The sequence below is a fragment of the Stigmatopora argus genome, chromosome 2 (genome assembly GCF_051989625.1).
Source record: "Stigmatopora argus isolate UIUO_Sarg chromosome 2, RoL_Sarg_1.0, whole genome shotgun sequence".
NCBI classification, from domain to species: domain Eukaryota; kingdom Metazoa; phylum Chordata; class Actinopteri; order Syngnathiformes; family Syngnathidae; genus Stigmatopora; species Stigmatopora argus.
Window position 1 is genome coordinate 8,072,992 of NC_135388.1, and position 24,811 is coordinate 8,097,802.

General features: G+C 39.3%; 1 protein-coding gene across 4 annotated transcripts in view; it reads right to left on the reverse strand.

The window, feature by feature from the left end:
* Positions 1 to 24,811, reverse strand: part of kif26ba (kinesin family member 26Ba) — a 57,950-nt gene that overhangs the window by 29,141 nt on the left and 3,998 nt on the right. For 3 of the 4 annotated variants that reach the window (XM_077622824.1, XM_077622831.1, XM_077622815.1), the window contains exons 3-4: positions 7,714 to 8,367; positions 2,705 to 2,883 (exon numbers count right to left, since the gene is read on the reverse strand). In XM_077622824.1, the coding sequence (XP_077478950.1) occupies positions 2,705 to 2,883; positions 7,714 to 8,367 (833 nt within the window). The remainder of the gene's footprint in view (positions 1 to 2,704; positions 2,884 to 7,713; positions 8,368 to 24,811) is intronic. The other variant, XM_077622839.1, reaches the window with a different exon arrangement.

Sequence of the window (24,811 nt, forward strand, 5' to 3'; positions counted from 1 at the left end):
AGTGAAATGATCCAAAAGAATCTTATTTTTGACTTGTAGTAAGCCTGGCATGTTGACACAATTCATTGTTTCCCACTGGATATGTTTCACTAACTTTAAATTGTTAGTTTCTTGTTCCATATCGATGCAATGTCAAATCTTGAAGGAACTTTTCTGCAGTAATGTCAGTCCTAGGATTACAGAAACTGTCTCACAACGAGTCAATGTAAGCCGCCTGTCAAATCCATCCATTTGACAAATACTGCTTACCCATTCTATGAGTGTGCATTTGTGCGTGTTCTGTCTGCTGTACGCGAACACCTACATGTCTAATTGGCATCGTTTAATGACAAGTGGCCTGGGATTTGGCTGAGTGGATCTATTCCAATCTAGGACTAAAATGAAGGGCACTTGTTTTCTATCCCTGGACTGCCCCCCCCCCCCCCCCCCCCCCCCCCTCCCCATCCATCAATACTTCCTCCGTCAGCCAGCCTCCAACCTTTTTATATATAACCCTCCCTCCTTCTTTCATTCTCTTTGTTCATTCCTCCACTCGTCTCCCTCCTTCATTTCTGGGCTGTCCCTCTCTCGCTTCAATCCCTCTCGCATTGCAATCAAGCAGCAGATCTGCCCTGCATTTTAATCCCCTTTCCCCAATTATTCTTTATCCTTCTTGTGGCACCCTGTTCGCTTTGCCCCTTGCTGACTCTTGCACCTTCAGCATCTAGCGTTCCACAAAATGTTAAATGTCCTTCCGAGAAAGAAAACCCTTTTGCTTAAGTTGAGTTTGCAAATTGTTCTGACAAAAACAAAGTATATTGAGTAAAAAAGGCAATTGGACTCACAAATCACAAAATCTGCTGCATGTCGTATATAGGAAAAGGAATTGGAATTTACGTCCAGTGTAGAAGTAATCTCAAAGTAATTTCTAGGTTGTTTTTTTATCTATTACTTTGCTAGCAACAGACCAAGGCAGAGTATTGCAATACAAAATTGTTATCTACAGATTGTTCTAAAAGGAATTGATCCTATTAAAATTTAATGTCAATTTCCTAAACGGAGTTTGTGAAAAACTGACCATTTTGGCTCGGGGCCCCTTTTAAGAAGGCATGAATGACAGTAAGATTTAAAGAGAAATCCCCTCGCTATTAGCCAGTCTCCTTCCAAAATAACAACACCTTTCCAATTTCTCCGATCACTTGGGACCAATTCATTTACTCTGCTACCTCAGGCGAGGCGCACACACACCCAGCACACAAATCCCCAAAGAGGCAATCGGCGGAGCATGCAGTAAAAAATTCCTCCACTGATAGACACTCCCTTCCCCCATCGGCGCACCAGCGGCAAACACCTAGCATTTACAGCATGTCTCCATCTTTTCGCCTTAAGTCCCCAGAGGGTCACTGCAGCGGCGGCAGGGGAAACCAGAGTGAGCCAACCTCACTCGGAGCATGACATATTCACACGGCCAATGGCACTAATGAAAGATATTAGTCATACATGCATTAGCGCTGCCATGGAGGATGTGGAAGGTCAGTGCGGAGTGAGAGGGACGAAGTAAGGAAGGAGCAAAAAGATAAATGGATGAAGTTGGGACCACGGCATCGTATGAAGAACCGGGCATTGGGATATAGTGGATTATATTTTGTGTCTAATAAGGGTGGTCAGCATGCAGCCCACTTCTGATGGTGAACGGCATGAGAGCCAAGGGATTTAGCTGCATTGCATGGATGCCTTTACTATGAACACAATCACAAAGCCAAGCAGAAAGAACTGCATAAACAGTTTTGTTCACCATTAGCCTTATGACACACACGCACACACATGCACACACCCAGGCAAAGGTGTGTCTGATGTGCGAAACAAATGGGGTGAGTGAGTAAAGGTCACATTTGGAAGAAAGAAACCACTTTTTCCCCCTTTTGATATCTCTAAGAGGAGCCGTCACCGGAAACACGATCCAATTACACGACGACAAAGGGAAGACAAACACACAACACGGTGCACTTGACACCTGCAGCATTTGGCTAACTATGTGCTCTTTCACGGTGGACGTTGATGCTTGTAAAGACAGCTGGTTGTGCCTGGTTGGAATGTCGGCCAGATGTGTTTGAGTGTGTCAGTGTCCTGGTTGCCTCCCAGTTCAAAGGTGACAAAAGAAAAACTATAAAGACGGCATGATTACGTGTTAGTGGGAATTCTACTTGACTTTGCAATCTGCTCAGGACACCTTGAAGGTGAAGAAAGTCAAAGTGTAGAAAAATGGAGGAAAATACACACAAAAGAGTGTGTTTATAGATGCGCATGCTTTATAGGAAATTCTACAAAGCCTCACAGGTTTTGATGATGCAATTTGTTATAATTCATTATTCAGTTTTCATTTTGAGCTTCGCATCTTTAGTCATAAATAATTTATCAAAAATAGTCATCTTATTAGCCTTGTGTCAAGTTGAATGTTTTTGCATTTGATTAAATCTGATGCTAGAGACTTCAGGTGTATGCCAAAACAAAAAAATGGCAAATGTAGAGTGGAAAAGTTGAATTGTCTTTGAGTCATTTCAGAAAATCGTGTGACGATTCCTCAACATTTAGAATTTTATCTGGGCAATATCTTCATAGGCGTTGGCAGACTAGTTGGCACACATAAAAAAAATAAAAAAATAAAAACTACAGCGTGGCCGACGACAAAAAATGAGTTTGATACCCCTGGCTTAGTGCATCTTACCTGGCAAAGAAGGAGGCTGCTGAAGAGCTGCTTGTCTGTGAAGTGGTAGTCGCCGCAGTGTGTGAGGGGGAATTTGTGTGCGCTGTTGAGTTTGTATGTGAAGGTGAGTGTGTGTTGTAGCGGTTCAGGGTAGCCTCAGTCAAACCTTCCCTGGACGCCTCAGACACCATCTGTGAGATCTAATTGAGAAACAACAGAGAAATCCAAAAATGAGGAATGTTGATTTTAAAATTTTACGTTTAATCCACTTGTATACTTTCAGTGTTTCTTCCAATGACAACATAAGATATCATAAAATATGTACATCATCCTAAAAATCTCTAACATTATTTACAAATATTACTGAAGCTCAGTAAACTCTTCTCGGTCCCCTTGTTGATTGATTGAGGCATAAATATTGGAATGAGCAGATTTCTATTTCTGTTGCAATGTAGTAAAAGAAATTGTTTAAATCTTTACATTCTATTCAATTATGTACTTATTGTATATTTGCATTGCTATTTACAGTAGGATACATTATGATTATGTTCTTCCAGAAAATTGAACTCCTCACAGCATCACTGAGTATTTAAAATAACCTTATAAAGAGGATGTTATGGTTATACAAACCATTCTTTTAGTTGATTACTACTTGGTACGACTGCATATGATATACATATATCAATACATTTACAGTGTGATTTCAAACAATTGCTCTCACAAGATTTATACATAGGTGTATATATACGCCTGCCATCTTTAAATAGATTCGGATTATTGTTTACGATGCTTCCACTGCGCTAATAAAAGGTGTACTATTTTCCCTGTAAGTAAAAGGGCTCCATGCATGCACATGTGTGCATGTGAACAGACTGCAAAAGCCTTTATAGGATCCTAGCATGCAGGTTGCTACCTTGATAAATCACCCCTAGTAAATGAGATGCCTCCATAGTTTATACCACACTCCTCTGTGCATTGATGGCCATTTCCAGTTGCTCACTGTGCTGCATTATTAAATGTGCAGCGACTACTCATTTGTGCATGCTTCTACTGAATTCCTGAATGTGGAAGGCCAGGCAGAAAAGACTCATTCATCTTCTGCCACGAGAATAGGGGGTTATTTCAGTAGTATCCTAACACTGTATTGATTTTTTATATTTATTTATTGATATGATATTGTATCGATTTGGGAGTGTTTCGTGAAAAACCTCCGCTCTAAATTATAATGGCATCAAAGGTAAAATTGCTCTATCAGATGTGCAGAAATGCATTTTATATGCCAAAACTTTTAGACATTATGGAAAAAAATACTTTTTTACGATGTGAGGCCAATTCGATACCTATTTTTTTGACAATTAATAATATCGCAGCCAGTAAATGATGACTCATATTTTTTGTGTTAAAGTGAGCTCTACTTATACCTTCTCGAAAGATTCTCTGATTACAAATATTTCACAATGATCTTTTACCATCTTTGGTTTCTAAAGAGAAGCAGTCTCACACATTGGTCATGTTTGCCCATTGGCCAAACTCTCTTATGTTCTTCCTTTAAATACATAAATAAGGTTAAAAGTGCACACGTTTATCTTCATTATGAGCCACCGTCCAATTCCAAAAAATTCACCTTCCTCATGTCTCATTTAGATATATTATATTCCCCCAATCTGTTTGCAAAAGCAGGCCATGCTGTCAAACAAACAAAAAAATCCAGGATGCAATTCAGGAAATATACAAGGACCGCGTGTGTGGTCTTGTCTGCTAAAAATAGAGGAACACAACCTGTCTACCTGTAAACAAATCCAATAACTCTACTGCACTTAAGTAAAAGCAGTGAGATCAATGGATAAGGAAAACTTAAATGGGCCAATGATGCTGTGCATTGGATTAAAATAAAGAGAAATACACCACATAGACTACATTTACTTTTCAACTGGAATTCATTTCCAATCTCAACTTCAACCACACTCTTAAAATACAGTGGAAAAAGTTTTAAAGAAGCTTAATCATCTCTGTTTCGACTTCCTGTTTCATCAAAATCATTCTTCTCAAGAAGATCGGAACCCTTAAACTGTTCTTTAATCCCCTTTCTTGCCTACATACATATGAACACGTCGCCCTCAGCATCGTTTCACATGGCATTGTTGTGAGCTCTCCTCGTATTCCACTCTACAAAGTGTCTTTCGATCATCGCTGTTGGCAGCTCCTCCCCATTTCGCTTCTCCTCTCTCAGGGGTACGAGTCTAAACACGGGTGATTTATGATACTGCTCTATTTCTCCTCTACTGCCGAACAGACATTACTGTCAAAATTTACAGGGGCAACACTGACATTGCACACCTCCCACAAGAGGCCCCAACTCCAACAAAGACATGCACCAACCACACTGAAGGCACTGTATTGAAATGGAACAGCGGATGAAACTTTATGAGGGACAAAGCCGGAGAGAAAAATAATTTAATGTGACATTTAGTTATGGTGGCAGTAGTTTGCGCCTTGTCAAAACTGTTAGATTTTATGTTTATTTTTTCACCAGATCTTGTTAATAATTATGCTTGGAAGTACACTTTTTGTAGATAGTGTTTTTAAGTCAGCCATATGAGAATCAATTTGAACATGAGCAAAAATGCAAAAAAAAATCAGCAATTAATGGATTTCCCTCACAGCTTTATAAGCCTGGTGGGCTTCTACTTTCCAGGAAGAAAGCTGTAACGTGACATTTAGTTATGGTGGCAATAGTTTCCGCCTTGTCAAAACTGTTAGATTTTTTTTTTCACCAGATCTTGTTAATAATTATGTTTGGAAGTACACTTTTCTGTCGATATATTGTTTTTAAGTCAGCAATATGAGAATCAATTTGAACATGAGCAAAATTGCAAACAAATTCAGCAATTAAAGGATTTCCCTCACAGCTTTATAAGCCTGGCGGGCTTCTACTTTCCAGGAAGAAAGCTGTGACTTAACGCAACTCAATAGAATTTTTACAAGAAGTATTTAACACTGTTTACAATATTTAACAATATTTACCCCCCAACAAAATAGGTCCGAGAGAGGCAGCTGCATTGACATTGTGGACCTTTTGAAATTAACTAAACCAAATTGATTTGAAACAATCTTATTCAAATCCGGCTCTAAATATGAATTAAGAGTGTGTGACATTTTTGGAAGACAAGATAAATATGCATAGGACATAAGTACAGAAGAAAGATTTTGTGTGTGCACTTGTATGTGTGTGAGTGGATGAGTGTAAAATGAGTGTGGTACCAGGGGGTGTGACATAGTCTCTAGAGTTCTAATTATCACTGTATGAATTATTACATCTGTAGAACACGTTTGCATGCCCCCCCTCCCAGCCCACACACGCACACCTCAGGATCTCCCCTGGAGTCTCTCATGTACACCTCTGGACCACTCACAACTGCAGGCAGGATTTCTTCCTCCCCCTCCTATGTCTATTCTCGTTCCCTCTCTTCCTGTCTCCCCTAAACCATTTTGCCATTTTGAGGAGTCTCTGGGATTACATTTCTAACCACCTCCACTCTCCAGTGGTCTTATGACAAAACATTTTAGTGCTGAAAAGACATTTTATCCAGGGAGAATTGACATTTTTCATATATCTAATACACCTCCAGGCGGGATGAAACAAAGTACCATAAACATAATAAATGAAATAATGTGTTAATTTCAGTTAAAGATTATTATTACCTTTTAAAGACAAAGCTATTGGTACCTCAAGGTGGACAGTGAGAAATTGACGAGAATAGCGGAAGGGTGTTATCGCCCCGTCACTTAATGAGTGCATACTACATTAACTAATTAATCCCAAATGCAAACGTATTAGATGTCCCTCTACTATACAAGCCTGCTGTACTAATAAAGGCAGATTATCTCCCCACTGTTTCCACTGGCTAAAGTCCTGGGAACCAGTAATGATTGGGCTAATCCTTCCCTTTAGCTTCTGCCGCTTATTCATTTCATGATCTCAGTTCATTTGGATCCTATTCCTTTTGGCGTCGGATCTCCCGAGACATGTCGCCTGGTCATTCGCAAATATAAAATCATTAAATTAAAGACTTCGATTGACCTCCTAATTAGTATATTTTGGGAAAGTGTGGTGATGTTGTAATGAGTTATTCACATTGTGGATTTTGGTTGTGAATTTTTTGGCTGCCACTGATGGCGATTGACATCCAGTCCAATTTGAGTGGGAGGGCTGGCAGTGATCATTTACAGATACGCATTTATTTAACTCATTGGCTGCCAGTGACTATGCTACAAGTTCAATCCATGTTGTTACATTTGTAACATCTAAATACAATAACAATTAACAAAACATGCGGGGTGACATCCCCCCCCCCAACCCCACAAGAAATTTGGCAAATTTGGATGTATTTATTTTCTGAGGGAAAAAAAGATACTGTAGTTATAACTATACTGTATTTTTTCCCCATATCCATTTAAAGAGATACTAGTTTTAGCGGTAGTGTCTTTTTTTTATTCTATTTTATTTTTCTGTAGCATCTTGAGTTTTCAATTACAAGCATTCTATGTTTTCTAGATAATTTTATAATAATACATTTCTTGGCGGGACAGTTGAAATATTACAAGGGTGCATGTTGGTCAGAAGAAGAGTACTTTGGAATGTACAATGTCCTGCATACTCATTCTAGCTTCCTTAATTAGTGGCCTCTACGGTATCACATGCCATGCCAACCACTTCAACTTGAGGAAGAATAAGAGCTTGTTGTAAAAGCTACACCAAAACCCACATGGAGAAGGAACAATTTATTCCCCGTCCAACTGCACTACATAATTTGATATAAGCTAAAAATAAATGCTGTTAATGTAACGTAATGCAGTTCTCTGTAGACCGATCAACAAATCCTATCAGAGTCTAGCTTCACCCTTAAGCAAGCCTTTGTCCGAGTAAAGGACACCTGTCAGATAGAAGGCCACGTCCTCCCTGAGATCGAGTACATCAAGACCACAGGCCTTTGATGAAAGAAATGTGATCAACTCTCGAGATAGCCTACCTGGTACGGATAAAGTGTAACTCCTCCATTAGTTCTGCTCATGTGCTGATGCCCTGCCGTGTTGTTACTGCTGTTTGTGCTGCTATTCCCTGGACTGTTTACTGCACTCACAGTTTGTTGACTGGTCACCGCTGTTTTTCCAGAACCGGGCGACCCGTTCCGTCTTTCCATCACGCCACCGAGCCCCAACGAGCTGGGTTTGGAGCCCAATCTGTGCACTTGCTGGTTGGAGGGAGAACTGGAAGTCGTTTGGCCAGCGGAAGGACTCCCGTGACCGGAAGTGGACGGTCCGTGGCTGGAGGTCGGCGCCAGGATCTGGCCCGGATTTGGGGAAGGCGACGAGGGGCGAGTGAGGTGCGAAACGGCCGCCGCCGATGATGAGGATGAGGAGGGGAGAAATGTGGATGGCCATTCCCTGGAGCCTGACGCTCCCAAAGCTCCCTGGGATGCATAGCGCCCAAGTAGGGGAGGGGGAGATGACGAGGGAGACAAATCCCACTGGTCCAGGGTGAGCACCATGCGTACAGCTTCCTGCTTGAGCTGCGTGAGGTGAGTGGCGCACACCTCACAGCGACTATCACGCTCATTCCACGCCCGTCGGGAACTGTTGGGGACTTGCAGCTTGTCATGGAGGAGCAAGGTGAAGGATGGGTCCTGGGGGAGAGAGTGGAAACATGCTTGATTAGGTTGCTAGAAGTCAACAACAAAAAAACTAAAATATTTCACTACCATGATTTAAGATATAGACGGCCTGAATTGAGTTATAACTTCCCACTCGCGTTTGGCCAAAATTAGCTGGGATAAACTCCAGTTACTTGCCAAACCATGAACAACATAAGTCATATTTGTCATGGACACATTGATAGTCACATATTTTGTGCACTTGCGTACATAATGTAATTGGGAATGTTTCCATCTGCAAAATAAGATAAAGATATAGCCGTGTGTGTGTGTTTATAAATTTGAAAAATATAGAAAAGGTTAATTACTTAACATTAACATTCTCAAAAGGTAAATGGAAAAAACTAATAAACAGCATAAATGAAAACAATAATAAATACGTTTATCAATTAAGTCATTCAAATAACCTTTTATCAAGGCATACTCGATTTGAAACTAATTACTAGTTGCTTGCAATCAAAATTCTACAAGATTAAAACAAACAAATACTAGCTTTCGCTTTCAGTATTTTTTCTGAACTTGACAATAGAAATAAGCAAATGTGAAGGCCAATATGAGAACTCCTCCATGGATTGCTGCCTTTTTTCCCACTTCCATTATGTACCTCGTAATAACATGCATGGCGGGAAATCACAAAGTCGGATGCTAGAGCACCGTTAATGGCACAAAGAAAAATTGTCATAAGCATAGAAATATAAATAGAACTGATTGCACCTCACTGCTCTGTTCAATAAGAAGTGCCGTAATGGCATCAATTTTCCTACATTATTTCAAATGATTAATTATCAAAAATTATTATTATCATTTTTATAATTTAGAGATCTGTACAGAAAGTACCTGTATATTTTACCACTGACACTAGCCGATTTAAAGGAAAAAAAAGTTTAATGCATGACTAACTTTGGTCTAAAATGGACATTTTTAAGTGTCATGACCACTAAAAAGACATCACTTGTTTTCACGCACGAGACATCCTGCCGAGACGGAACATGTCAGTACTTCATCATCAGCGAGAGTCCAGAGAAGAAAATTAATCAAAGTGATGAACTCTCCGTTGATCAATACGTGACCTGTTGAGATTCGCTTCTGTTAGCATCTCGTCAATACCCACATCATCGGCAAGGATGGCCACGCATTCCCACTTGCGCGCATCTATCAAAGCGACAGCTGATGAAGCAATAAACCTGGCAAAAGGAGATCCGATAGTGAATGACAAGAGCTTTTGGAACGGAGCCAGTAGGTCTCAGCCAAGGCAAATGAAAGAAAATCACCAATCAATCACGTTGGAAGCCTTTTGGTATGGCAAACCGTCAATGTAATGCACTGTCTGACACCCTCAAGTGGGTGTCTATTCGTATAAGGCATGATACAGTCTATGAATACACCTTCTGTCACTGGTCGCACAAAGCAGCATTTCATCTGATGGTAAAATACAGCCTCTCAACCAGCAAACTGCCTGCGTCAACAAACCACAGGTACACACACGCGCACACACACACTAATACAAGATATGTGTTAGGATAAAAACCACCTTGTTACTCGGATCAACTGACAAAACACCACTTTTAAACATTGACAGCATCCAAACAGGACTAATCCTGACTGGCATGACGCACAACACCCGCACTCATCCGACATGTAGTGCACAACAGCCATGACGCAGAGATGCCCAAGATATGTGTGAATGAATGTCTTGACCTTGCACTGTCAGCTCAATAATCTGTCTGTAGATGTGCTAGATACCATAAACAAAACAAAGCACAAATCGTATTCATCCACATGAGTGTTTCAGTATTGTAGCTGGGCATCTATCCCTGTTTTTATACTAATCAGCCTTTCAGGGTCAATGTGGGGGCTGGAATCTATCAGAGCTGACTCAGGGCAAAAAAGATGACTATATGCCAGTCAATCATACGACAGTTTGGAAATGTGAATAAGGCATTGATTGTGTCGGAACAGACCCCACACACACTGTAAAATCTTTAGGTGGTTTTCACCTACTATATGTCAATAGCAAGAACCCCTTTTAGAACGTATTCCTACCAGGAAAGTCCATAGTTAGCTTTTTTTTGGGTAGGGAACAAAATAAAACGGCTCAAATTAGCTTTGGTGGGGTTCCTTTTCACAATGCAATTCTCGCAAGAATCCCTGGACTAGACAACTCTATAATGCATTGTGATTCTGGTACAGAACGTATATTTTGGGCCAGGAAGTGCCCACCAACCTCCCCATATTTCCTAAATAGAAGGGTTCCAAGAAGAGTTTGCCAAATGATTGTTGAAGAGGAGCATTTAATCTCATTTGACTTCTTTCCCTGCTTCTATCAGCCAGGCACACGTTGAAGAAGCAATAAGTGGACACGGTGTTCAGTGCTTGAAATGAGGGCCTCATTGTACCAAATTAGAGAGATTTGGGCAGTAGCCAATCTCCCTCATTGAAAAAGAACATAAGAGCTGTGGTTTAAAATTTGGAGGCTAAGCGTATGTTTGGGTACAAGGTGTCATTCTGGGAGTGACAAGCATTTTAGTGGATGCTATTCATAAAAACACAGCACACTTTCTTTTCACTGAATTCTCCTATATGGAAGTATGCAACTGTGTTTTTTATGCCTTATATTGGACAGACTATGACGAAAGAAAGAAAAAAGAAAAGAAAACAAATCTGACAAAACTAAACATAAAATAATCATAAAATGTTTATGCCCAAAAAGGAATAGGATGAAGCATAAGCTTCTTTAAACCTATCCTTTTCTCCATTAACGATCAGTCCATCATATCGCTACTTCTATACTTACAAAAGAAATTTAAAAAAAAACATCGTAACCATAGGAAGTGAAGATGAAAAATAAGCACAGAATAAAAAATGTATACTGATAATTTGTGAAAACACCCAATTATTAAACCCCTTCTACTTCCCTATACCCTGTTCAAAATAATTTAACCCACGACAGAATACTGTTATTTTTCTTCTTCTTTATAATCAGTTCAAATTAAATACAATTCCATTTGTCTTTCCACACTAATCTTGTTTAATCACTTATCTTTCAAAACTAATTATTTTACAAATTTGACTGCATTCTACTGACCCCAAACACCATAATTAAGTACTAAGTTACATCGGGAGACAAGCAACAACTCAATTTATGAAATGTCATTTAAAAGAGGGATGTGGGCCATTTTTATTTTACGCAGAAATAACGCCAAATTGGATGTTAAACCTAATTATCAGTCTTATTGGAAATCTGATAACATCTTGACAATGACTGCACTGCCCATTCCTCCATTTCATGCCAGTTCATCAGTATTCCAAAAGCGGCTCAGACGGTCTCGTACCAGATACTCCATGTGCGCGAGTGATTCATTTCCTCCGACAAGGGCGGACAAACACGGTGCACACGGGATATGAGCGAGCGACAGAGTGTTGTGAGGTCGAAACGGCGAGCAGAACACTGACCTCAGCCACTTGTGTTTCCCTGAAAATCAGTCCATGTGTGCTGGTGTGTGCTGTCCATACTTGGCACATAGACATCCTATTACTGAAATTTGATGGGAGAATTCAAGTCAATGTTGTTAAACCCCCAATATATTTACAGCACATGTGAAGGCTAGAAGTACATCCAGTAGTTGGGGTACATAAACTGTCAATCAAAAACCCTGACCTACACCGCTCACACTCTCCCTAAGCAACAATTTCAAGTTTGATCACAGACCTGCACTATGAAGAGGGCACACCAGGGCTTCATTTACTGCAACAAAAAAGTTTTTAAAAAAAATCCAATTTTTGCTAATCCAAATATCTGCAGTGATTCAAAGCATGACGCTCAAAAACCATTTCTGTCAGTGAATATTTGCTGTGAAAATGCCATCCCTATCCATTAACTCTGTTCTGCCACTTATTCTCAACTCAAGGAAAGACGAGAATTACAGGAAAATTCTAATTTATGAAGCAAACAGTGTGTGTGTTTGGTGTGTGCAAAGTAAAATCTGTTCCAGAAGAGTGACCAAGGAAGGCAAAGCTTTCTGTTTCCTCTCCAATGCCCATTTACCTCCTTTCATCCACTCACTCACATACGCTCTATGATATGCACACATGAAGCCGTATTTGCCAGCAGGTCTGGGATCAGTGAATTCATGCAGAAGAGACGCAGACGGTCTCCTGCACCTGCACTCACAGAGCAAACACACACACATGTACGCAAGTCAAGACGGTAGGAGTGTGAATTCATGATAAGGGATGAGTAGAGAGGAGAAATGGAAATGGAGCAAAATATTGTGAAAATGCCATAAATTTCAAGTAGGATCGCCAGTGATCATATCATCAGTGACACCTTTATGTGTGCGTGTACACTCGTGTGCAATCGAGGCCAATGACACAGGTTACAAATGGCATCAGATGTACACACATACTATGTTTAGGTATGTTTTACCAAGGCATTATTATTAATTCTGTTTGGTAAATGACCCTCATGCTACGGAGGCAAAGCCATGGCAGCAATGATAACAAAAATCTAATAAAATACCAACAATATTGTTATTTATTCATGTCCTGTCTTTTAGTGGACCCAAGAACAATTGATCGTATTTTAATTAGATGATAAAAGATATCATAATTTTGAAAACAGGAAAATGATAATACCGTTTTTAAAGAACATGGTAGCATGTGCACTATAGAGTTTTGAAGTTCGAGGTTGGAATCTTGGCTCTGCTCTTGCAAGTCCCCCTGTCGCCTCAAACGGGACTTTGCTGAATTCGATAGATTAGATTGGGTGGTGGCCCGTGTTCGATTCCCGCTTGTGTGGGTTGTGTCAGTAAGGGCATCAGGCGTAAAAACGTGCCAAATCTATCATACGGATCGACTGTTTTGCTGTGGCGACCCCTGAGGGGCTAACCCCAAAGGCAGTCAATTAGTGTGTAAAAACCCATGATAGAGGGACCTTAAATGTCAATGTCATTGTCAATATTTATTGTGTAGAGGTGTGATTTGGCTACTGTTGTTGTTGTTGTTGTACATTCAATTGACTTATGCGGGGACAGCTTGGTTTCAATTCCCACTCAGCCATTTACCTTCACATTCAAACAGTGATTCTCTATACGTATACAGGGCATGTGATTGTCTAGCGACTTGTGGAGAGTGGTTACTCAAATGCCCAAAGTCAACTGGAAATAGCTCTGGCGCAATAATCACACTAATGAGGACAAGAGCTATAGAAATTGGATGGGGTAGGTGTGAGAAAAGCACACAGAAGTACACTAAATCCACAAAGCAAACAGATTGGACGTATTCTAAGGATAACATTATTTGCTGCAAGCTGCCGTGATCAGCTTCCAAGCAGATTTGGAGTGCTTTGACACTGCTTCCTTGGGAAATGATGCATATGTCGTCTGTATTAATTAAAATCAAGAGACAGAGAGAAATACTGCTGGGGAAAATATCTCATTCAATACTCAATATTGTTTTTCTGACATTGTCTAAGACAAATTAGTTTGACAATATGTCCGGCATTGTGGTTGTTGCCTTGAGCCAGATAAAGCATTGCTATATCTTTGAAGAGAGAGAATAGTATAAGGTAAAGCTTTTATTGGATATTAGATACAAGAGTAAGGGGATGTGAGGAATGACTATTTTCAATAGTGGCCAAACAGTTTGTGTTCATTGGAAAGAGTTACAGTTCGGTCGGTGTAAACCAATTTGCAAACCTTCGTCATTTGGTTTCGCTTACCGTAAGCAAAAAATGCCAATGACTTGAGTTGGTGAAAAGGCGGGACAGTTTGACACTGTGATTATGTTGAAAGCATAGTATTTGAGTGGAGTGTTAATTATAATGAATCCCCGTCCGCTATGTCTGGTCTTCTTCAAACACCCAAGGATATGGAACTATAGCACCGCGTTGCCAACAGATGATATAAGAAAGTTTGGGACTATACATACCAGAACCTCGACTTGAATTCTACACATGCAATTTCCAACTTTTCATTTGCCTACGTGATGTTGACGCATTCTTTTCATAATAAAGAAAATATGCAGTTGTCATGGTGATGCAGAAAATTAATGAGCTTGCCTAGCTAAGTAGCTGCAGGGAAATGTAAATAAGATGCATTGTCATTCACTTGAGACTCTTGGTGTTTGCTTCTTCTCCATTGGCTGTTTGTTCACCGCAAAGCCTTCCGCAAATGGTCATCGGGGAATCAGTATGTTGGTCATCTTAACATGTCTTCAAACAAAAATTTAACTAAAGAGCTGTCTGAAGCTAATTACAGTTTGCCCGTGGAACGTGATCGAACCACCAAAAAGCAGCGTGGCAGCCATTGGACTGACTGCTCCGACATGTGATGTGGATCCCGACCGACTCGGTGCCTGTTAACAGCCTACTATAAATCACGGTAAGTGTTTTCTACAATGCATCAATGTCCTCAAAAACACACATGCGCCAGCCGCACCACTGCCAGCCCTTGAATTATGAGAGCTGTCTGCACCCCCTTAGAATCCATGTAGCGCCTTCCTTATTCGGGCAAGTTTTCTTGCATTCTTATAGATGTTCACTAAAACTTTGTTTTGGATTGCTACGTGCAGTAAGCGGCATCCAAGTGTAAGGCTGCAATCTTTTGACGATGGCACTGATGACAAACTTTGGCTCAGCAGAGGCTACTTTCGTGCAGATTGGCAACCATAATTGGTTGGGTACATTGGATACTATGGATTAACCAGGATGAAGCGTTTGCCACAAAAAACAGGGTTTTGTATAGCACAAGCATTCCCAATGTGGGTGCAGAAATAGGACCGCCTGACAGGGGAATGTTTGTAACAGGATAATAAACTGTATATTAGGTACAAAATACTGAACACATGTGCCACATGTCGACATCACGTCAACTCTTCACGTCTGTGCCCAACTGTAAATGAACAGAACTTTAAAATACAAAAACAATCTTAAAGTGAGTATTATAAAGAGGATGACGCATAATAGAAACTGTTTGTGCTGCAAGGATTCCATCTATTTTTTCCCCATTGATATTGATCTGTTTCTTGCAGTTATCTGACAATATTAATATTTTATACTTTGGATCAAAATACTATCTAATTCCCATTATTGTACCGCTTTAATATCTACCTGGTTCTTTTTCTATCCTTAAGCTTCAATGACATTGATATATTGGCTGTTGTCTCAGGTAATCCATCTTCCCTTGTCCCAAACCTCAACACACAGTCGCGCTCCCCTCCCCTGTCAAGCGTTCTCGCATCCATATGTTCATTCTTCCCATATCTTTTCATCCCAAGGTTAGTAAGGGATACTTATGAGGGTGATCTGTCTGACCAATCCAGTTTACTTGCAGTATAAGTACCTCCAGCCTCTGTATTCTGGCTAAAATACATTTGGAATAGATATAAGTAACCTCTACACCAGGGGTAGGGAACCTATGGCTCGGGAGCCATATGTGGCTCTTTCCATGAGTGCATATGGCTCTCCACTAACCTGTGAGGTAAAATATGGAAATCCCTAGTGAGAGAGCCAAGTCCCGAATGCACCAATAGGAGCGTCACGTTGACACGGTGGCGTTGAGACTAGCTCTAGCACCACTTTAATCGTAATTTAGTTTTTCATTACTCATCTCATTAATACTGATTGATTAGCAACAGCATAAAAATGTTGTCAAAATAATTCAAAGACTTTTTGTGATTAAAAAGTGGTGAAATGATAGAGAGAAAAAATTATCGCACATTTTCATACATTTTTACTTTTCATACATTTTTACTTTTAAATTCTGAGAATGGCTCTTTAGCAATAACATTTAAAAATAAGAAATGTTTATGGCTCTCTCTTTCAAAAAGGTTCCCGACCCCTGCTCTACACTATCTTCAATACTTAAAATTCACCCTATACTGCGGTCAACCCATCATTGTCCTACTGGTAATTATACTCCTTATTTAAAACAATAACTCTGATAACCCACTTTATTGTATTCTATTTAAAATCACAATGCTTTCCCAAATATTTCAACTAAAATATATATATTTTTAAAAGGCTTAACTGTACCAGTTCATTACATACAGTATATTAAGCATCTTAAAGCCTGGATCAATTTATGCCTTCTTTAACTTGTAAAATGGTTTCAATAAAAATTAGACTTAATAAAATGTGCTCAGAGACCACCAAATAGCTCTACGGTGGGATGGAAAGCCAATATATATATATTTAAAAAAACATTTGGAAAAGGGTTTATTTGTGTCGTACAACACTTAATAAACATAACCCTCTCTGAGTGTGCACTTGGACCATCTTAACAGCCTCTTGAACTAATATGCCTTCCAAACAAATCAAATGAGCGCCAACTACGTGTGCCTTCAGGCATCACATTCACACAGTAGCTTCCATTCATACACAAGACCTCCTTAGAGCGACCACAGAGAACCACTGTTAGTGCTGCTCCTCTGGGGTTGACAGACAACATGCTTGGATTTACACAAACATTTGTACAGGGATTGGGGCACAGATTGATAACCGTGGCGTTCATTAAATTCTCTTCCTATATCTACATCCTTTCTTGCCTCAAACCATCGAAGACTAACATTTTCTACAAAACAGAGTCAGGACCAAGTGCTCATCTCCTGAATTGTAGAAAGATCTCGTGAGTCAGGTATTGCGGAACATTTGATTGGATGTCCACTAGAAAGTCGAATGAGGAGGAAGAGTGCACAAAAGGAAACCCTAGGGCAGAATAACTATTTTTGATGTAAAGTCAATAACAAATAGCAACGACAACAATTTCAGTCTTTAAATTACGCCATCTGCTCAAAGTAATTGGAAAGTTGAACTGCTTCAGGCTACCTAGTTTCAGAGTGAGGCACAAACATGCAATTTCAATTCTGTCTTCATCCTATACATATGTACATACACGCCATTATCTTCTTTGTTACTGATAAGAAGTGAATACGAATGACGTTGGGGTGGATGCTACCATAATGATCGATTGATAAAACTCTTCTCATTGGATTTCAATAGAGATGATGCCTCTACGTTTGGCTATTTGGTGTTAATGTGATCCGTAATGAAAGGTAGATATACCATTTAGGATTCGTTTTATGAGAAACAGATTTACTGATATGGTGTAATTCAACCTTCACCAGTGTCTCAGATGTGTTTAAGTGTATCTCTTTAATCACAGACCAATGTACAGCAAATACATTTAGCCGCATGTGGAAAACCCCTATTTGAATGAGAGTAAACAGAGTATCTTGCGGTGAAACGCTGACACAACGGTTGAAATGTTATCCTGAGCTCTTATTTAATCTCCTGCCTTTCATGTATTGTATAATAAATAGCCCCGATCAGAAAGTAATACAACAGTAGACCCACACATTTGGCTGCATCGCATGCCTTCCTTTATAAATCCTATGTCAAACATTGCTATAGATGAACCCTTATAGATACGGTAAACTTTTAAAACATTTTGTAAATTATTTTCAAAATTCCAGTACATGTTGAGAAATTCAAACCCATTCTCCCTCACATCATTCCATACGATCTATTTGACCACGTTTGAAGATGTGCAGATGCCAGCTTGCATGGCAGTCAGATGGCTTGTGTGTGTCGTGCAGTTAACAGGTCTTCAAATAAACCCATCAGCGGGTAAGATTTCACAGAGTCAAAACGAGAGGCGCTGGCACATGAAGCGAGATGAACACTGGGCCAGCTACAGTGTCTCTCATCTTGGCTCTGCTTCTGGAATTTTTAGACTTTAAAGCACAAATAAATGCTATGACAAAATGGTGCTTTAACTGCCTTACAACTAAGTCAATGGAGTGTACAGCAGTGTGTTCTTGATATTAAGGTAATCACTGAGGCACATTGTCATCCAATCTCAGCTTTCTGGAATTTGTGAGTTAAATATTTTACAATTGTTTGATAGGAATCTTTATAGCAAAATTGGCCTTCTGCTTTTCATTCACTTGAATCAGGGGTCGGCAACACAAAATGTTGAAAGAGCCATAGTGGACGAAAAAACCCAAAACAAATGTCTGGTACCGCAAAAAAATTAAAAGCCTTAAATAAGCATTATGATGAAAGCAACACATGCTGTATTTAATGTGCATAACGTGCCCTTCTGTGTCTTTTCCATGTTTTATTATCTCCCGGGTTGCAAGAACATTTGCAGCCGTAGTGGAGCTTGAAGATGCAATCCACAGCTTGCTAAATTATATAAACTGACCACTTAGCTATCTACTTTGGATCAATGCTTGAACAACAATAATGGCATCATTTTACAAAATTACGTACAAGGGAATCATGAATAATTAATCATACAAGTGGGCTATTTTCCAGCGAGCTACATATCACAGTGCCTGCCAGTTTTATGCGCATAATATACCAGCATCATATGAATTTTTAGGATAATTTCAAATTACCCTAATCTTCAAACATTTTCTACTAGTGTATAAGCAACATACACTTACTTATTAGTGTAACTAGTTATAACCACAAAGCAAGAAGCCTGTGATTGACTAGTCATTGGTCAATTGTAGACAATTGGACAGTCAGCTCTTATCAATAGTACGGTACAGAGTAGCTGTACATTATTCAATTAGGTGAAATCTAGTAAGACGCTATCGCCGTCTTTTGAGGTTTAAAACTATTGGATCCACCAGATACAAAGTGAGATGTAAAAACACACCAATGCACGCCAGGCGTTTTCTTTTTGAAATTGTCTGGGGGAAAAATTAACTGCATTCTTAAGTCGATTGGGAACAGCTAAACTTGTCGCTTTGTAATATCACATGAAAGACTAGCTTTATCACAAAGATTTCATTTTCACTTCCGATGTTGTTTGTTTCTCAGACACAAAAGCATTGTTTGTTCATGCTGGGTTCAAACAACTGCTGCCGAACCTGTGTACACAATCTTAAACATGATAACCGGAAAACATATGCACACACCATTATGCAGGGGTCCTTAACTTTAAATAGGTCCAGATTATTAGATCATTTTTACAGTTCGTCGTCTAGGGCGATATGAAAAAGTGGGATACAATTCGAAGTCAAAAGCCAGTCAATTGGAAGGCACCTTTAGCCAAGAAATCATAATACATCAATTTAAGGCCAATTTAGTGTACAGTAATCACTCCAATATCGCAGTTAATGTAGACCAGACATGGCCGCGATATTTGAAAAATTGCAAAGTAGGGTCATCCCTAGTGATATTTTTTTTCTTCAGTGCTGAGTCCTAGTAGCAACAGTGGCTTCAGCTTACAAGTTTCAGTGTGGATTTTAACATTTTTATGAACTTGAAATAAAATATATATATATGTTTCTAAATAATTAATAGCAGAAAAAAATTGTGAAGAAGTGAATTTGCGATAAGTGAAGTCGCGATAATCGAGGGAAGACTGTAACCAGTTTAACTACCATGTATGTTCTAGAGTAGATTTGAAACCAGAACTTTTCAATTGTGACGTAGACTTGTTATCATTAGTACAGGTGTGGTTGTGGCGGAAAAGTGGATCCAATTACCCTAGGAGGTAGGGAATCAATTAAAATCTTCATTAAAAAATCAATAACAATGAAGCTTGCACTTTAAAGTTAAATAATTTACAACAATGCATCCTGAAATGCCTGAAAAAGGTGAAATATTTATAACAGAAAGAAAAGGTATATTTTGTGTTGCTGGATTGTCCTAAAAATGTACTATTTTTTCATCTAAACTTCCTATGCACATACATTTACCTCTATCATCACAAATACTGCCGGAGAGGTTAAAAAACACTGCCTGTGCCATAAACCCCTGAAAGTTACAAACATTAGTCAATATGATTAGCTGACATAAAACAAGTGTGAAATGCTTCAGTTCCCTTCGATCAAGCATAACTCTCTACTCATATATTCATCTTGCTCTATATAGTAATGCCTTTCACAGCTGAGAGGGTACAAGAGGGCAAGCTCACACTCAATTTCTCTACCATTGTCTCGCTCGCACACACACACACACAAAGGTGATATATAGTATTTCCTCTGCGTCCCTCCGCAACACTATGAGGAGGCCGTTAATGGTGATGGAGATATGTATGCAGCTCACATCTGTCACATGTTGCTGCCGTGGCAACACCAGCTGCTGTGGTTACGCTAGGCCTGCCTCTGTGGTCTTTTGGGATTTGCCTATTACAGGGTTGTGAGCTACCTGCACGCATGAAGAAGCAAATTTTTATATGATTGAGAACTGGACGTGAATGCTCCAACACCGATGTAGTCTCACCTGATAAACAGAAAAGATGGGAGAAAAATACGATATGGGTTGTTTATCGCTGGGATTATTTGATCTGATTGGACTGCAAGTGGTTTGACCCCTCTTGTGTTTAGGAGCAAACAAGTGATCTACATGTGTAGGTATAGAAGTCAAACCTCTGTCTTACACTCCTCTCAAGGTCAGACCATTTTTTGATTGGATCGTTATTGAAAGGATTTGTGTGGGTTAGTGGTTAGTGCTTTCAAGGGCAATTCAACCTTAACCGAAGGGAAGGACTCTTGTTTGTTTTGCTGCATAAGTGTGATTAAGAGTAGGATTCACCAGTGCAGCAGGAATAAAGTCCTATTATTTGCACTATTTTTCATTTGTTTATTTTATAAACCACTTATCATCATTTAGGGTGACGAATATAAGAAGGAGTGCAGCCCAGGTTGAACACCCAACCTTTAATAGGGCAGATAATGTAGTCATATTTCTTATTTTAGATTTAAATTAGAATCTAAATGGTCAATTATGTGGATCCCTATTCACATAAGCCAGGGTTTTGTGCCCTATACTTGGACATGTATCAGTAGGCATGGTAAAATCAAGTTTGTAAGTGCTAGTATTTGTAGGTTATTTCCATAAAAATTCAAAGTCAAGACGACATCATTTTTGAAGTTGACAGCACCCCCAATAAATCTCATAGAGGAGAGGGGGTAAGTACAAAAACATGGCCTATTATGGCTTTGTTTTTCCGTCCCAAATCGGAAGTGTATATCGTTCACTATATATTGCAACGTACATCATTTTGGCCTTCAGAAGATTTAAAACAGACAAATCTTTTTAAAACACACGAATAGTGACCCATTTTCCTAAGCCAAACTCCACTGCACATCCACAGATGAGGTTTTTATGACTAGGGAGTGTGAATAGGCAGACAGACACACAGCAATACAACCACATGGACAGAAACCCTAAGTGAGGACAGCTGTGCTGCCAGATGTGCGTCAGAGCCCTGTGGTCTCAAGTGTTTGTGCATTTTGATGCATTTAAAAACTGAAAACACCCATACACTCTACCGTTCCATTTAATCCCTCCCCCTTTACACTCTAGTTTTTGTAATGTGTGAAAAGCATCATGACTGCAAATTTTACAATTTCTTCAGGGAGGTTTTTTTTGCCTTTTTTTTACAAGAATATAATAAAAAATGAGTACAAAATTCGGTCCTATTGTTACCAGCAGAGGTTTAATAATGCAATGGTATCTAGCATAATACACATGCTATACAGTAATCCCTCGATTATTGCAAATTCACTAATATGCGAATTCACTACCACACGATTTTTCTCTGCTATTAGTTAATTAAAAAATAATAATATTTATTTTTTTAAAGTTTATAACAATGTGAGATGTGAGATCACCTGAAACTTGTGAGTGGAAGCCACTCCCCCGTCTTCTGCTTGCTACTAGGACTCAGCACTGAAGTATTTATTTATTTATTTCTATTTTAATAGGGGTGATCCTAATTCGTGATTTTTCGATTATTGCGGCCATGGGTGGTCTACATTAACCGCGATATTTCAGGGATTACTGTATACATTTTTGTTTTTACCCCACAAGCTGCTGTAAAAACAATAAAACAAAAATATATATTTTACATTTGAAACAACCACATTGAGTTACAAAGGAGTTCCATCCTTACGCTGAAGGCGTAACCCGAATTTCTGCGTGAGTCGTTAAAGTCGGTTGCATGTATTTTTCAGGGTGCAATGTTGGTGAGTTGTTGTTGTGTCTTAAATGTTGTCCCAAAACATACTGCGTGACTGAGCGGAGAGAAAGGGAGGCGTGGATGAGTTGTGGGAGCGCAAAAGCTGTTGTTTTGTTTTGGGGTTGTTGGGTTGCCAACAATCCATTGAAAACTAAGATGGCGTTGACTTGTAAATGCTAAAATAGATTAAAATGAAAAAAAATGAGGTACTGGACTTGACATAACTGCTGAGAGGTACGTAGATAAAGAAGGAGGAGGGGAGCCTGTGTACTGACTTTTGGCGACATAAGGTCTGTGTAAACAAAAAAATGCTTTTGGTTGGACGGTTTAGCATAGAATACCAAAAGATTGTCTTGCTGTTGTTGTACAGAAACATTTTTCTACCTGTTTGGGAGCATTTAGAAAGCTGTGTTTTATATCATGTTTCCACTAAATGCAAAGTATACAATAGTAAGCCTGGTGAAGGTCATGATTAGCATACTATTAGGAGCCTTAATGGGGGTTGGCATGTGTATGGAGCATGATTTCATCATGTATTCATATCAGTGAATTGGAGAAAAGCCTAGAATGGTGTGTGAGTGGACTGTGTTACTCTGACAGTGTGGAGGCATGTATCCACTGTATGGGAATAATGCAAAGTCTAATGTTGAGAGAACCAGCAGAGATGATGAGCACAGACATACACACACATAGGTATGAATTTAAAATGTTCATTAATATTTTTTGCAGTTTGCACTGGAATACAACAGAGCTCGTATAAAGTGTTTGTAATGAATCTCATTAAATGGTGCAAATGTACATTAAGTGTAAAGTTCCCCAAGTGGAGTAAGTAAAGCTTGTTTAATTTATTCCCTAACCAATTACGACTGGGCGTTTTAACCACACTGAGAAAAATAGCAGTAATCAGACCCAAAACCCATCTTGACAAATAAAACTCTCATTAGTCGTCTGCCCACCAACAGTTTACATGAAGTCTTACAGATTCTCAGTTTCCGATCGTCATTGTCTTAACAAGCTCCCACACTCTTCATTACTGACTACTACTTCCTCTCTGACCCCCCATTTCTATACTTTATTGGCCCCACAATGATGCATAAAACATGCTTATAGGTTGCCAATTAACTTGGAGCCTGATGTGTGACCCTGCTGTATTCTTAACAGGAACTCAGTCGGTTGCGGCAGAAGACCTAAAGGCAAAAATGATGCCATTGGAAACCCAGTAAATCAGTGTAATTGCAATTCTTTCGTGTACAGTACATGAGCACCCTGTGTAATAAATTGATTTTATACAAGGAGGCATGCAGTGACACATAACTAATTTGGATAACTGGGTGGTTGGTTGGTCCTAGTTGCTTGGAATTCAGCGTTCTTATAATATTTAAGAATATAGTACTAGCCAATGCTATTGCCGTAAACTGAATCCTGTTCTTATAAACCCTTCAGTGATTGTTTACTGATAGATGACTGTCTTTCAGTCCTATTTTTGACGTTATTAATGATTTGAGATTTTTGTATAGTAAAGAATTGCATAGTAATGTCACAGAGTTGCATTGTGGGAGTCGGACTGTTAGCGAAGCGGCGAACATTTTCATTTTTGGCGATAAGGGGATTAGCGATGTTCATAACTATGTTGTCAACACATTTTTCCTGCTGAAATATACAACGCTACCAGTCAATTTACTGGAGATTCTTCGATTAACTTTAACACTACTGTAAAACTACTTATTAAAATGGACACATTTATAGTCTAATTTGAACAAAGTTGTTCATTACAATGTACATTGTGTCCATTATTGCTCACAATCTAAATGATGCATGAGAAAATCGTTGTGTGCGGATGACAGTGTGCAAATTATCTACATATGTGGTGATCAATGTGTGCAGTGTATCATTCATCAAGTCCCAGCCATCGCGATGCACCAATTGAGAGTCCTTGCACTGCTGGATTTCAAATTGATTGCATGGCTTAACCCCAATGCGATTGAAACGTATATAAATAAATAAAGTGACTGTCAAGAAAATACGAAAAGGCAGCAAATCCATAACGATTCATTTTTGCTCTAAATGCTCTGTATCTTCAGCTAACCCACCGCGTTAAATCCCCCAATATGAGAACGTGATATCCAATAAAGGGAGCTAATCGATTAACTATAGAGGTGATGGGATCAATGAGATAAAATGAGAAACTTCAGCCCCAAAAAAATCCACCTCCTCTTCCCTATGTTTGTGAAGGATGAACGCTTCCCATTTAATAATAATTTGAGGGCAAACAGCTGGTTTGGTCTCCCTTTCTTGAGCAGATGGTTAGTGAATCTTGCACAAATAAGCACATCTTTGATTTATGAGAACAATAACACCCAGATTACATTGGTACACCGAGGGCGACGCTATGATGGGAGACCCAATATGTCATGGGTAAACAAATTAATAAAAGC